Source organism: Benincasa hispida, chromosome 12 (assembly GCF_027475165.1).
Source record: "Benincasa hispida cultivar pf3 chromosome 12, pf3_genome.v1.1, whole genome shotgun sequence".
In the NCBI taxonomy this organism is placed as follows: Eukaryota; Viridiplantae; Streptophyta; class Magnoliopsida; order Cucurbitales; family Cucurbitaceae; genus Benincasa; species Benincasa hispida.
The window spans coordinates 36,624,531-36,639,827 of record NC_143489.1 but is presented as its reverse complement, the minus strand read 5'-3'; the positions used below and the strand labels follow the sequence as shown (position 1 = coordinate 36,639,827).

The 15,297-nt window shown below is 32.6% G+C and overlaps 2 protein-coding genes across 3 annotated transcripts; one reads left to right on the top strand and one right to left on the bottom strand.

The window, feature by feature from the left end:
- Positions 1-4,930: 4,930 nt before the first annotated feature.
- Positions 4,931-10,324, top strand: LOC120067797 (putative GEM-like protein 8). The gene is made up of 4 exons (XM_039019387.2): positions 4,931-8,836; positions 8,942-9,010; positions 9,442-9,722; positions 9,930-10,324. Exons 1-4 carry the CDS (start codon positions 8,692-8,694, stop codon positions 10,116-10,118), a joined length of 684 nt encoding a protein of 227 aa, XP_038875315.1. The 5' UTR covers positions 4,931-8,691; the 3' UTR covers positions 10,119-10,324.
- An 865-nt stretch (positions 10,325-11,189) lies between these two features.
- Positions 11,190-15,094, bottom strand: LOC120067796 (alpha/beta-Hydrolases superfamily protein). Of its 2 annotated transcripts, none has more exons than XM_039019385.2 (6): positions 14,919-15,094; positions 13,838-14,006; positions 12,860-13,746; positions 12,582-12,687; positions 11,883-12,088; positions 11,190-11,612 (listed from the first exon to the last, which is right to left on the bottom strand). In XM_039019385.2, the coding sequence occupies exons 3-6, from the start codon at positions 13,612-13,614 to the stop codon at positions 11,339-11,341; spliced, it is 1,341 nt and encodes a 446-aa protein (XP_038875313.1). In that variant the 5' UTR covers positions 13,615-13,746; positions 13,838-14,006; positions 14,919-15,094; the 3' UTR covers positions 11,190-11,338. The 2 variants fall into 2 exon arrangements, with proteins under 2 accessions (XP_038875313.1, XP_038875314.1); XM_039019386.2 differs by having other exon boundaries at positions 12,860-13,743.
- Positions 15,095-15,297: the final 203 nt, after the last annotated feature.

Sequence of the window (15,297 nt, the reverse complement as noted above, 5' to 3'; positions counted from 1 at the left end):
AAGAGTTGAGATCCTTTATCATTCCATATAGGGATGGATCCTTCAATTTTAACTTCATAAAAGGTTATCCCTTATAGTTATCTTAGGTATATGTTTTCTTTTTTCATTTTAGGCATACATAAGATTGGTTATCCCTTATAGTTATCGTAGGTATATGTTTTCTTTTTTTCATTTTAGGCATACATAAGGTTGGTTATCCCTTATAGTTATCTTAGGTATATGTTTTCTTTTTTCATTTTAGGCATACATAAGATTGTTGGCTTCTCCACCTAACTGCCACACACATTGCCATGTAAAGTATCCTAACCATAAGAACACAAACACACTTTGGATAGCATGACTATGTCGAACAATTGGGACACCCTATCCCTTGTTGAACACGTCTTAAACAATTGTTAGTATAATAGGTATGTGTCAGACACTAGTTGTACAAAATCAATATTGGTTCAACATTTGTTAGACATGTATTACATCCTTGTTAAGTAGGCACATAATAATATAGGACAACGAAATAATAAACTTTGATAGCCAATTATGTCAAACTTATCTTGTTGACATAGAAATGTATAAACTTATTGATTTGACTTTCCTTCTCATATAAAAATGATACAAATATATTAAAAAGAATGTATATTCTAATAAATGTGTTCTTGTTGTGTCTCATCTTATCTTATTTGCATATGTGCTTCTTAGATCCTAACTTGATATTTAGAACCACTTTGACAAACACCATTAGACACTTATGGATCGTTTACTTTCCTTTGTAGATTGTTTAAAATAGACTAAAGTCACACAAGAAAAATTCAAAGTTATCAAAGTAAAAAAGATAGAAAATTGAAACATCTTGGTGTATTTTAGATTGTGCCGGTCTTTGAGCAACTCACTTAATTATCCAATCGATGTTTGTCATGTGGCAAAATGTGGCAAAGTTTTTTTTTAAAAAAAAAAAAGTATATCTTTGAACTTTTTTTTTTAATGTAATTAAGAAGGATGCAGGTAGATGGTTGCAACTTAGGTTATACCAAAATATTCCTTGAAAAATAATTCCTACCTTCTCCTTTATGAAACCTCTACTTTCTTCATTTGTGCAAAGTTGCTTTTTTCATCTTCATGCAACTAACCCTCTTCTCTTTGGATGATATATATTTTAAAAGTTGCAACTTTCTCAAATGAAATGTTCAACAATTTTTTTTTTAAAGTAATTGAGTTAGTGGATATTTTTAATACCTACTAATATTAATTTTTAGTTCAATAATTTGTGAGGAGAGTATTCAAATTCCTAACTTTTTGTTCCAGCGTGTAAGTCTTAAACTCAATTTAACTATATCCAAATTACAAATTTCAAATTATTTAAACTCTATGTCATTGTTAAAAAAGAATATAATTGAATTTTTTATGCTTTAATAATAAAATTAAAATTTTAGAATGAAATGGATGAATAATGTACATGTGTCACTATAAGTATATACATTAAGTAAAAAAAAAATATTATCAAGTCAAAAGTGAAAACGGAAAATCAAAGATGAAAAAAGGTCTAAAATACTATACATTAGGAAGTGATTGATTGGGTTGATCTAATTGCATGCAGCTGGAATTTCTTTCTTTCTTTCTTTCTTTCTTTTTTTCCTTTTTCTTTTAGTGTGAAGTTGATAGAAAACTAGAAAAGGAGTATGGGTAAAGCTTAAGAAAATTAAATCAAACAGCTGAGCTGCCCAACACAACCTCCAAAGTGGGAAAAGATAACCAATATCAGATGATTCCCATAAAGCCCCTGTCTTTAATTTCTTTAATATCCTAAATAATAATAATAATAAATAAATAAATGAAAATGAAAATGAAAATAAATAAGAGTTTCATCTTTCAAGTGGTAGTGTACTTTGGAGAGAGACAAGAGAGAGACAACTTTTTTTTTTTCTTTTCGAAGTTTTACCAAATTTGAGAAATCAAAGGAAAAAACAATTAAGGATGTTCAATTTGAGCATTGTTTTCTCCAATTTTCCAACATTCAATCCGACAAGAAATTCATTGAAGTCCACATTCACACGAGCATAATCAAAATTAGTCGTAATAGGTATGATTCATGTATCAATTGTAATGGGCCTTTTGAAGGTTGTTCAAAGCAAGACCCAAAAGCCATGGACAGACCCAAGCCCAAGAGAACCGAAAAAATAACATAGAGAGGAATGTGCATCCCAAAAGGAAAACATCAGTGTATTGGGATTTGGGATGGCCAACGAGTTGGTAAGTATATACCAATCAGGAAATAAACGAGTCGAGGCCAAACTGACACCCTGCAACCTAGAGCGTCAGAAACGTCCCTGACACTCCTGCCGTCACACGCAACCGTAGGCATGTGTCAGAGGATTGACATATAAATAGCCCCATTGGACCATCCTGAAAGGGAGGATAAGTAATATCTAAATGAGAGACCTAATCTTACTTCTTTTAGTACTTAGTTGAATTATTCATTCATTGTACTAACTTAGCATCAAAGTGCAGTAGGCTTGACACCACATCGGTAAGAGGATCTCTTACGCAAGTTAGCTCGGATAACATCGAGACCAAACAAAAGGGAAGTGGGCCAGAAGTCAAAACCATTAGGCACCCGCAAAGCAATCCAAGGCTGCTGAGATCCAAGCGGCAACAAGTCTCAATCATAAAGAGACCTGGATTTCTTTAAGTCTATTTATATTAAGCAATGTGCAATTGTAATTTTTCATTCCCATTGGTGTTCTTTACATTAATGTTCGTAATAGAATGAAACATTTGTGATTACTATAATTTCCTCAAGATATAATAAAAAAATTAGAACAGTCATGGTTTCAGTATGTCGAACGATAGATCGTTCTTTGCACAATCAATGGTCTTCCTCCTACTATTCCTTGCTCAAACTTCATTTGTTCGTTGTCTATTCAATATTAACATCAATATCAGTATTGTAGATATTCATGATACAATCACATACCGACCAAAAAAAATCAACTACATGGTTCAAAACAAAAAAATTTGTATATCGATATCACTTGTATTTAGATCAAAATTGGTATCGTCAATATCCATAATCAATTTTATTCTATTGATACAAATATATGATGTTGGGCTTGGTGCCTTAAATCTCGTGGTTCTCATAGTTTGTAAATGTTTATGAATTATTTATTTAATAAAATAAGGAGTTATTTTATTCGATATTTTGTTTGCATTAACTCAATCCAATAAACTATGATCCAAGATTATTTTATATAACTTAAATATGTATGTGGTATGTGGTTGACATACGGGTGGATCATGTTTGAGTAATAACTTAAATGGTCTGTACTATATGGATAAAATTGGTGCATTATCCTAGTGATACTACAGATGCGGCCCACTTTGTAATTGTTACAATAGTTGTAAAGTATTACAAGCGATGTGATCTTAATTATACATATGGAGACATGTGAGCAGGGGTATTCTATACAAAGAGTTGTATAAGACCGAACTACAAAATAATTAGTCTCACTTTATAACGTTATTAATTGAAGAGATTAACATTTCAATAGGATGACCATAGGTGACTCGATCTTTATCGTGAGTGAATTATGAACTCTTGTCTATCAAGACAATCCTTTGATCTGTATGGGCGAGAGTGGTCAAATTCGCCGACTTAATAAGTCTACCATTTTGGGGATTTATTCATAAACAATCCTTTGATCTGTATGGGCGAGAGTGGTCAAATTCGTCGACTTAATAAGTCTACCATTTTGGGGATTTGTTTGATTAGGGAGCTGTGAACATAACTACACAAGATGAAATTCACTCCTTTTCCCATCTTTAACGTAAGTAGATGAATTTCTCTCTTAAGAGCTAATTACGAGTCTTAAACAATAAGGCCTCACCTTTTCACTGGCCCGAGAACGATTAGTTTGTAGTTGGACTATAAATTGTTTGTTCATTAAAGAGATTAGTGGTACTTAAGGAGTTAAATGTAACTATAAGGGTAAAACGATAATTTGACCTAGATGTAGTTACGAGCGATTCGTAAGGTTCAACTTACTGTTGATCGATTATATCCATGGACACAGAAATATATCTATAATTCAAAGAGTACAGTTGTGGGTCTTTAGTAGAGTGACTTGTAGTTAATGAATGTTGATTAATTTGATTAAAGAATTTAATTAATTAATCTCATATCATTGGAGATTTTAATCTATAGGTCCATAAGGTCTCGTTATTAGCTTATTAAGGGTAAAACAAGAACCAATTAATTTTGGATTAATTTGAATTATTCAAGTTAAATAAAGAAAATTATTGTATAAGATACAATTAATATAATGTATATAGATACATTATAATATAGAATTAATTTTGAATAAGATTCAAAATTATATATTATAATATGTGAGAGATAAATATTTGAATAAGATTCAGATATTAATTATATGAATAAGATTTGTATAATACTAAGTTATAATTAATATGAGCAAGATTCATATTAGGAAAATTTTTACAAATTAAAAAAAATGTCAAACTATTTACAGAAATAGCAAAAAAAGCCATTGATAGACACTGATAGACTTCTATCAGTTTCTATCACTAATAGATACCATCGACTTCTATCAGCTCTATCAAAGAAAATTAAAATTTTGTTATTTTGTGTAAATAGTTTTACTTATTTTTCTATTTTAGAAAATCTCCCTTCATATTAATATTATCGGTTAATAATTAATATGAATAATATTCATATTAAAACTATATATGATTCTTTTGATTTGAAGTTTTGATTCCAACGTATCACGGAAGAAAACAGAAGAGTTCTTTCTGTAACTCTATCTTCTTCCCTAAAATTCTACCAAATAAAATTTCTCCCTACCAACTACAAGGAGCCCACACATCCTTGACTTTGTCTTGAGAATAGTGAAGAAATAAGTGGTAGTGTCCTCATGACTTGTTTGTTCGTGAGAGGCATTTTTCTAGTTTGAGGGAGATTTGCATTCGTGTTGTTCCCTTTCGAGAAGGGGAATTCATACACGAAAAGAAAAATCTTCAAAGGTTAGTCCTTCTCTTCTCTCTTTCTCCTTAAAAAGCATGATGTAATTTATTAAGATCTTTATCCTGTTCTTCTCCGTATTTTTTTTCTTTGTGTTTGAGTTTTTAAAAATTGATTTAACAATAGCACGTGCTTTCATACACTTCCGCTAAGGAATTCAATTCCTTCATATGACATATGGATATCGATATCGATTTTTAACACAACAAAACCATATGGGTTATAACTGAATGAGATGGATGATATGTGAAGACAAAAATCTTACAAAAAGATGAATGAATCTCAAGTAATGGTCAATAGTAATCAGATTCGTCACCCTCTCATCCAAAATGAGATTAAAGATTTCGCCGTGGGGCCTAATATTCATAGTGATGACAAAATGCTTGTAAACACCAACAATGGAAATTAATTGGGACCCAATTTTCATATTATAATCATTAATTAATTACGATTTCAAGTTGGTAAATGTAGCCTAAGTATCTTGGTTAACCCATCACTAAAATTTGGTGGTTGAAATTTTATTTTATTAAGAAATAATAATGTTAGTTTAGTTTTAAAAAATGTTAAATTATAGAAAATACACAGGAATTTTGTACATTGCATCAAAAATATTTCTGATATTCCAAAAAATTCAATAATACACTTGAATTTTTAAAAAAAGTTTGAAGATACCAACACGTTAGTTTTGGATGGAAATCATTACTTTGTTTACAAAACACCTTTAAATTTTCAAAAGTTTCAATTTTAACTTTTGGAAAGTTAAGAAATACCCTTAATGTTAGTATGTGAACATAAACCATTAATACTTCATTTAAAAAATATCCTTGAATTTTCAAAAGTTGCATTAATACTTTTTAAAAAATGCTTAAAAATGTTCTTATCACTAGTGTAGAGATCAATATTTGAAGTTATCTTGAGTTGGAAAAGGACCAATTTTAAATCAACGTATAGATATCCTCATTTTTTTTTCCATATATATACTCTTATTTTTCTCCCATTTCTCCAATTTTTATTTCACTTTTCTCAGCAACCAAATATAAACCAAAACTTCAAGCTAAAGCCTAAAATTCCACAAAATCTCACAAAATTCCAAAAGCAAAATCTCCTTTAGAACTTATGGAGAAAAAAATCTTTCATTTTGTGAATGTTCTCAAATACAAAAAGGATTGAGAAAGGAATATCATCTTCATCATGGTGAATATTCTTAAGTAATCATAATTAATAGAGTAATTTAAATTGCAAAAGGGATCAACAATGTCGTCATCACTACAAGTTTGGTTCTACACTTCTTCTTTTCCTATTAATTGTCCTCAAAATTATGATACAAATATTATTGTGTCTCTTATTCTCAAAATATTTCATTTTGTGAACTAAACTCAACTACTAACATATGACCTCATCAAAATATTTAAGAATTAAGTGTCCATTGGTGGTTCCATTATTCTCTTTCTTACCTTAATTTAAGAAAAAGCTTTTTTTTCCAGATATAACAAAAGTCAAACAATAAACATGAAGCAACAAAAATCTATAACAAGAAGAGAATCAAGAGACGAGAGAAATGAAGAAGGCAAGTAAGAGAGTATTGAATAAGAGAGTAGAGAAAAAAGAGGGAAAATAGAGAACTCTAAGGTCATAAAGTGAAGTAAGGGAAAGAGAGAAAATAGAAGAGGAAGGTGGTGAAGTGTGATAAATGTTAAGAACATTTTTTAACATTTTTCAAAAAGGTAGGGGTACTAATGGAACTTTGAAAAGTTAGATAATTTTTTTTTAATGAAGTATTAACCATTTCAGTTCATATACTAATATATACTAATAATAAGAGTATTTCTAAACTTTTTTTTTTTAGAAAAAGTTTAAGAATATTTTTGAATTTGAAAATTATAGATACTTTCATATAGCTTAAAAACATTTTTATTTGGTTATTTTCTTGCATGCATGAATAAAGTGCACATCTATGGGGAAATACAAATCTTTTGCACATGATATGGTCTCAAACATGATGCAACCATATAGCTTTATGTTGATATGTTTTTTTTAAGCAAGTGGATGGGATGATTTAACAAAATGAGCATGTATACAACTTGGCTCTCTTTTTCTTTTGTATTGGTAGTAAAGGGAAAGAGTTGCATCACAAAGCTATTATGCCAGCTCAAAATATTTCAATCACAAGGTTGGGGAAAAATAGAAAAGTAACACACATGATGCTTATAAAATATGGTCTTGAAGGGTTAAAGATTCTATCTTTCTTTAGTGGACCCATTTGCAAAAGTTGATTCTATATTTCTTGAGAGATTTTGCATTAGAAGTTTGCTAAATTAATTATAGTTGTGCCATCTAAACTTTGTTAAATATTTTCTAGTTTTGTCTTTCTAACTTTATTAATTAGTTTCTAGATGTATCCAAGTTTATTATTATTATTAATAATGTTATCATACTACTTTTTGTGCTAACCCTTTAAATAACTACCTACTCAATAGCTTCTAAAGGTTAAATAAATCTCTTAATTTTGTCTATTGTTTCAAACTACTCTCTTAAAAGTTGCAATATTACCTTCAATCTTTCATAATTGTTTCAAACAATCCTTCGAGTAGTAATTCCTCAAAATTTTGAATGATAATGGGGACTTGGAATGAGAATGGTAGCATTAGAGTCTCAATTTTCATTCAAGATATCTTTATTGCTCCATTTTAGGTCCCACTTTTTAGTCCAACTATCTAAAGAGTTTCTATGCCAAGTATAACTTTGAAATGTTTAAGAAAATTCAAAGATAATATATTGCAACTTTTGAAAGAATAAAAGTATTTTTTATTAAACAAGGGACAAATTCAAGAGTATTTTTGACAACTTTATCTCTGGCAAACTCAATAACAAAATATGCAACGTTAGTTATTTAAGAATAAAATCCAAAACCTTGAATATAGTTAAAAGAGTTATATTGGATCACATACCCTTATGAGTTGTTCGATTATTTCCCAATAACCCTACACCAAAGCAATGAAAAAATTTTATTGAAAAGAAAACGTAATGCATATGTGACTTTATCCTAAATAACCAAATCGTCAAGATAGAATGATCAATTTTTGCTTTAGATTTTCAAGTTCATCGGAATGATCCTTAGATTTAAATAAATATTAAAAATTCAATCCAAACTACTACAATACATGTCAAAGCACCCAACTAACATCTACGAATGTATTGATCAAAGAGGTTTGGTTCGGATCCTCCTACCTTATTATAAAATACATTTCTTTCAGAAAAAAGGTAAAGTAATTAAGGCATAATTTATAAATGCATACATGCTTTCCTGACAAGAAAACAAACCATCATCTTAAGAAAGCATCCATCTTAAGGGTTTTGCAAAAAGGCAATTCCACTATACTCTTTTTTTATTTTTGTTAGTAAAGTTTATAAAACCCCAAACATCATCTTCTCTCCTTTTATGATCCTTTTTCTCAAAAACTCTCTTTTCCTGATATCCGTTCTTTTAATAATCTTGGTGGACGGCCATGGCTGATTCAGCTCAGAACTTTAAGTTTCAAATGCAATATTTTCACTTCCTCCATATATATATATATATGGAGAGTTGGAGGCACATTGATTATCCACCCACACTCTCCTTTTTCTCTTTTCTTACATTTGATACATACAAGTAGAAGCAGAAGACAATGGAAGCTCTGATGCAACAAGAAGTCGCTGGGATCCCGGTAGACTCCATGATGTTTCGGCCGGTTGAGAAGTCACTGAAAAGACTGTTGCCTGCTCCGGTCGGTAACCAGTCTCCCGATGGCGAACCCCGGGCGACAAAACAATGTAAAACTTCTATTTTGTTTTTCTTTCCTTCTCTAGATGTCTATAGGATATGTGTAGTGTGGGAGAATGGTAACTGAATGGAGAGAATGTTATAAATGTTTGCAGGTAGGGAGGATACAGTTGTTAGCAGGAGGAGCATGGTTGGAAGTTTTGCCCAAGGAGTTAGAGAACATGGTAAGTTAAACTATACATTAGTCTCTTAGAAGTGGAGAAATATCTCGAGTATGTACATTGTTTTGATATGATGCATTTTCTAGGTAGATTTTAAAAATAGGTCTAAGTTTGAAGTGGACAATATGATACAATTATGTTAGTGACATAGCAGTCATTATTCAAGAAAAGTTATGAAATGATCTAAGAAAATACGGAGTTTGAATGAGTTTCTTGATCTTCTTAGATTGGCAACTCCTACTTGTTGATGAGGAAGATAAAATTTATAAAGAGACAATATATGATTCTTTAATATCAAACCAAATCCATAGAGTCTGTAAATAAGACTATTCAACATCTCATTAAACAACTGAATATGATTGCTCTTCAATCAAATTATTACAGTACAACAGAGAGACCATGAACTTATGTTGGTACTGTTTGGTTGGTTACAGTTGCAGTGAGATTAGGACAAAAGATCAGAGAAACAGTAAAGGGGAAGTTGAATTTGGGAGCAAAGATTCTTCAGGTTGGTGGGCTGAGGAAAGTTTACAAGCAGTTATTTAGTGTAAGAGAAGGAGAGAAACTATTGAAGGCTTGTCAATGCTATTTGTCAACAACAACAGGACCCCTAGCAGGTCTTCTCTTCATATCCACACACAAACTTGCCTTTTGCAGTGACAAATCCCTCAAACTCTCTTCCCCAACTGGAGAGCTCCTAAGATTTCATTACAAGGTATAACAACCTATCTGTGTCTTAAATCTCTTGAAACGGGCAAAAAGGAACAAGTCCCTTTTCGACTCGTCTTAGATTAAAAAAAGGTCAATGATTCTAAAGTTCTCTCCGATTTGTCATCTTTTTCAGAATGGTCGGGCGTAAAGTTTTGTCTCTCATTTAAATGTCGTTCGGTCTCAGTTGTTTACTAAACTGATGTTGGTGCAGGTGGTGATTCCTGTAGGGAGGATAGAGAGTGTGAACCAAAGTAAGAATGTGATGAAGCCTTCACAGAAGTACTTGGAGATAGTAACTGTTGATAATTTTGATTTCTGGTTCATGGGGTTCCAAAATTTCCAAAAATCATTCAGATTTCTTCAACAAGCTATCTCTCAGGAATGGAAGATTAATTGCTAGCTATGTTTGGAACTTGGGAGAAACATGTTTAGTAGAAGTGTTTTCTTTTCTTTTCTATTTCTTTTGTTTTCCTTGTGCTTCCTAATATTCACTTATTGTAGCTAAGGAGATCTAGATAGATACGTTAGACCCAATTTGTACAAATTTCAATTAGAATCAATGTAAGTTGATATATATTAAATATATGTTTGGTGTTAGCTTCAAAATTTATAGTCACTCAAAATTTTAGATTCTAAGGGTAATTTTGTGTTGGGGTTGGTGGGAAGTATGACTTTGTTTGCAATTAAAGAAATAATAAAAATGACATGAAATTCCAAAATGGTCAAATTGTTAAATGTCATGAGATTAAATCAATCAATTAGTGCTAGAATAAATCCATACGAATTGACTATAAGTTTACAAAGGCTCATCTCAATCATTTCAAATCTTCCACTCTCATCATTGACAAACATTTATGCTAATAAGACAAAGAAACAGAGGAAATTTGTTTATATTTTCAAGTAGTTAAATTACAAGTTTAATCTCAGAACCGGCTGGGATAACTCAACAAACCTTCAATATTTAACGATTCCACGGAACCTGTTGTGATTGATAAACGGCATTGAAAGACATGGCCGTTATCTCAATCAATTCAAATCTTTCACACGTGTCAACCACATCAGTTATTTAAAACGTTCTTAATAATCAATAGACGTTCAAGCTTCTATATGATTTCAATATTTCAAAAATTGCTCATAGGTCATTTAACTACGAAGTTTATGTCTAACAAGCCGAAATGAGCATAACTTAATGATCATTAGCATTTACTCGTTTCTTAATGTCAAAGATTCAAATCCTTATTTTCACACTTTTGAATTAAAACAAAAGAAAAATTGTCTAACAAGTTCTCATCGTTTTGTCTAACAAGTTCTCATCGTTAACTCTATTAGTTTAACATTACATGATAACTGTATTACTCAAAACTTCTTGAAAGTAGATTTAATTTTGTTGACGTGGTGGCTTGTTTAAGTTATGCGCACGCACACTCTAGCTCACTAGCATAAGCCAAGAATGATCAAACACCCAACACAATGAAAAGAACTGAATGTGATCTATATATTAAGAACCAATGAATTTTAAGGCTTTTGCTTGCCCTCACTTGTTTTCGAGAACAAACAATGTTGTATAGAAAGAAGAAAAGAATCAGGTAAAATGGTGAGCAACTAACTCACAATATTGAGCTAACAGGACTCTCTGCAACAAGAAGTAAGCACGCAATCGGCCAGAAACTGACTAAGCTGAGATGTATACAGTTTTGGGTCATTCCTAAAATGATCTACATGAGGGGTGGACACAAAATTGCAAGCTCTAACCTCACGTCCTGCTCGTCGTTGCTCCTCTATAAATGATTCCACGGAACCTGCTGGGATAACTCGATCCGCTGAGCTGTAGATATACAGTTGAGGACAGCTTGGTTGTGACGAAGATAACGTACCCAACACATCAGATAGCCTCCTGGTAGGATAATAGAATAATTTTCGTCTTTTAGATTTTATGTACAGGTTTATGAAGTACATTTGCAAAAAAAGTGTAGTAACAAATCTAACGTAAATGAACAAAGGCATGTTTGCAAATGGATATGAAACTATCATTGTTTATGTACTGTCTACTTGTTAATGACCATCCTATATAATTTTGGAGTTCCATATTTGATTCATTTTTTGTTGTATCTGCTCAATCTTGTTATATGTTGGTTATAATGATCACATTAAAAAGGGTAACTACCTGTTAACAGTAGGGAGTTTCAAAACGACGCCGAAGATCTTTTCCAACACTAATAGAAGTGCTGCTTCAGTAACTGCAGGTTTAGGCTCTATATTTTCTTTATTGCTGAATGATACTTCCATCCCGGTGTTGTCCAAGGTTGTCGATCCTTTTGTTGCCACACTGTTCTTCTTCAATAACGCTGCAGAGAAGCCTGAAGCCCAGACCTAGAAAAGCAATGACAAGATTAACAATCATTTTCCCACAATTGTTCAAATAAGATACTTAATACTTATATAGAAACACAGATCACCAACAAATAAAAGCTGTGAAAGTATATAATAAATAGATACTCTACTCTAAACGCATAGTGAAAACAATAGTTGAACAGACAAAATTTCACCCTTATCCATAACTTGATATATAGAGGATATGCCCGAATAAAAAGGCCACTCTTAAGTCCTTTCCTATATGAAACCATGATAAATCGATGGTGATGAATTTTGACCAAGCCAACGATCTTATTTTTACTTTAAATCAGAGCATGGTTCGTAGTACATGGTTACTTAATGTGGTGAATGAATACAGCAAGCTACAGTTTTTTTGAATAACAAGAAAGGGAACTGGCAAAAACATGGTCCAATAGTGACTAATATCTTTTACTACTGATGACTGTCTCGTTGACAAAGAACAAGAATTTCATTTCAAGGCCGCCATTACCTGAGGGTCGGGAGCTGCAACAGGGGCAGAATCCACAACGCAGCCCTTAATCGTTCCCATTAAAGAAGAATCACGATTCTGAAACTTCTCCAGAATAGCTCCATACCTGCATCAAGATAAATCCAAGGGAACAATCACGTAATGACATTCATTCAAGAAAAGCCAAAGGTGCTACAATGAAGAGCAACAAATCCCCAAAGCTACCACTCCCTAAGAAATAGAAAATGAACAATCTTCCATTGTCTATATAAGTTAAAAGAAGAGGGAAAAGAACATACGTTAACCATCCGGTATTGCTAAAAGTGTGAAACACCAGGTTCTTCCCGTGCTCCTCTTCCAACCAATCAGCTAGATGGTTCACAAGCAAGTCGATGTGTTCTTCAACTTTCCCACCAAGCTGATACGTAAGTATCTCAGCCATTGGAAAAGTAAAGGTAATGGCATGAAAACCCCTTGAAGTATACCATTCGGCGTATCTCTTTAAATGTTTCTGCTTTGCTCCCAACCATCCTAATAAAACCACCACCGTCCTAGATTTTGCCACCGAACAAGCAGAACTACCCGTAATATTTAAAGAACTTGGCTCTGGTAAATGCCATCTGTACATAACCTCAGAAGGTGGGAAAGAAAGTTTAGGTGAAGGTGCAGCCTGCTTTGATGCCTTGGTCAATGCAGCTGACTGATATAAATTAGAGAGAACAGAGGAAGAAACCAAAGACGTGTGGATGTTTCCAACATAGTTGCAACTGGAAGTTGGAATTGGAAAACTGAATTTAGGGATAGGTGCATGAATTTTAGTAACAAATGATAAGTTTGCAAGCTCCGAAACAGAAGTATAGGAAACAAATGATGTCTTTGACGCCTTCAAGAATTCTAAAGCTGAATCTGAGGAGGAAGAAGAAGAAGAAGAAGAGGAAGCCTCTGGCGGTTTCTGAGATGGTAACTTGTCTGAAAAGTCAGAGGAAAAAGAAGCCACAGCCATGGCAGTTACAGCAACAAATGGTCGTTGAAGGATTCCAGACAAGGAACCCATATCTGAAACACAGATCAAAATGTCTCATGCCAATAGCAGGTTACTCTGAAAGAACATGAGGCAAAAATCAGCAGTCGAGCAATCTAAGATGTAGATGACCCAGAAAGCGAGATCTTTCTATGAGATCACCTGCTGTAACAAGAGAGAAAGAAATTGAATATTAATGGGTGAATAAAAAGAGAGGTCCCATTATCAAAGTTTGAGTTGGGGTCTTAATACGCACGAGAAAAAGGATCTTCAAATGGATCTTTGAAATTGTTCAATTCAAGACAATTGGGCTGTCACCAACTTTGACAGCCGGATCATTTATCCTCAAACCAAACCGTCCAAGAAGTTTCCTTGAAAGGTTGGTTTTGCTCAAGCCCTCTTCCCGTTCCCACCCACGCACGTTCCTGAAACAAAAACAGAACGCGTCTACAACAAATTAGAACATTAATCTCACATGTCTAAGCGAGTAACTAACGATTAAATAACTTTATATTTTAAAAATGAGAACTGGTAACAACCCCAAAAAGAGAAAAAGGGAAAAGAATTAGTTGACGCCACGTGTTGTGAGCTCAATCCAAAGAACTTCATAAAAACAAGGAGCCTCGCTTCAAAAGGAAGATGAGACCCTTGATAACGATTTGTCATTTATGCAGTGCCGTCCATAATAAAAGTTCAGAAAAAGAGAAAATAAAACAATCCAATAATTTTCAATCGAAATAAACGAATTGATTTGATAAACAAAGCATAACCTCAAACTCAAAAGATAAATTCATTCGAGGTCTAGAATAACAATAGTTAAAGACGCACGATCCAGACACCGAGTCATACATCCCCGTTGAATTTTCAAACTTTGTAGAAAGAAAATATGTGAAACACGTCTCAACATTTGAAGTAATTCAGGTCCAGAAGAAAATCAGTCCTCGTGCACCAAAGAAAGCAATTTAATCATTTCACATTCGAAATTTTGATGCTACACAGTCAAATCGGAGATAAAGCATTGAATTTACCACTGACAATTAACAAAAAGGAAATCGAAATTCAAACCAATTGTTCCTTTCTCAAAGCTTATACCGAACCCGAACAATAATTCATCGCATTGCTATAGAATCTATAGAACTCCTATGAAAAAAATCGACAATGGGGAAATCCGATCATCGGATTCCACCCCGACGAAAAGGGAAACATCAGAACAATAATAAGAGGGGGAAAACAAACAAAATAGAGAAAATCACACAGAAACAAAACCGGAAGAGATGAACATCAATGAGAAAACATGAAATCGAATCAAAGAGCGGAAAATGTTGGTAAAAACATACCGTTGAATGAGAGAGGGAGAGAAGGAAAGATGAAGAAATCCTTCAAAAGCAAAAGACTTGTGTCGGTTTTGGTTCCTCGTGTTTCTGAAACCTTTTGTATACGTGAAGACGACGAATCGAAGAACCAATGAATGGCGGAGAAGATGAGCGAAGAACGAAAATTCCGTTATATTTATACTAATTCTTAGCATTGCGTTTTATATTTATATATTTTATTTTATTTTATTTATATTTTTTAAATTTTTAGATTTAATTTCCAAAATATAAAATAACCGTGGGTCCCAAAATTCTCATTCCCATTCCGAATCCTATTCTAATAGGAAAAATGCCACGAGAGTACCGTTTTTATTTAATCTCTAAATTTCAAAATATTAAATAT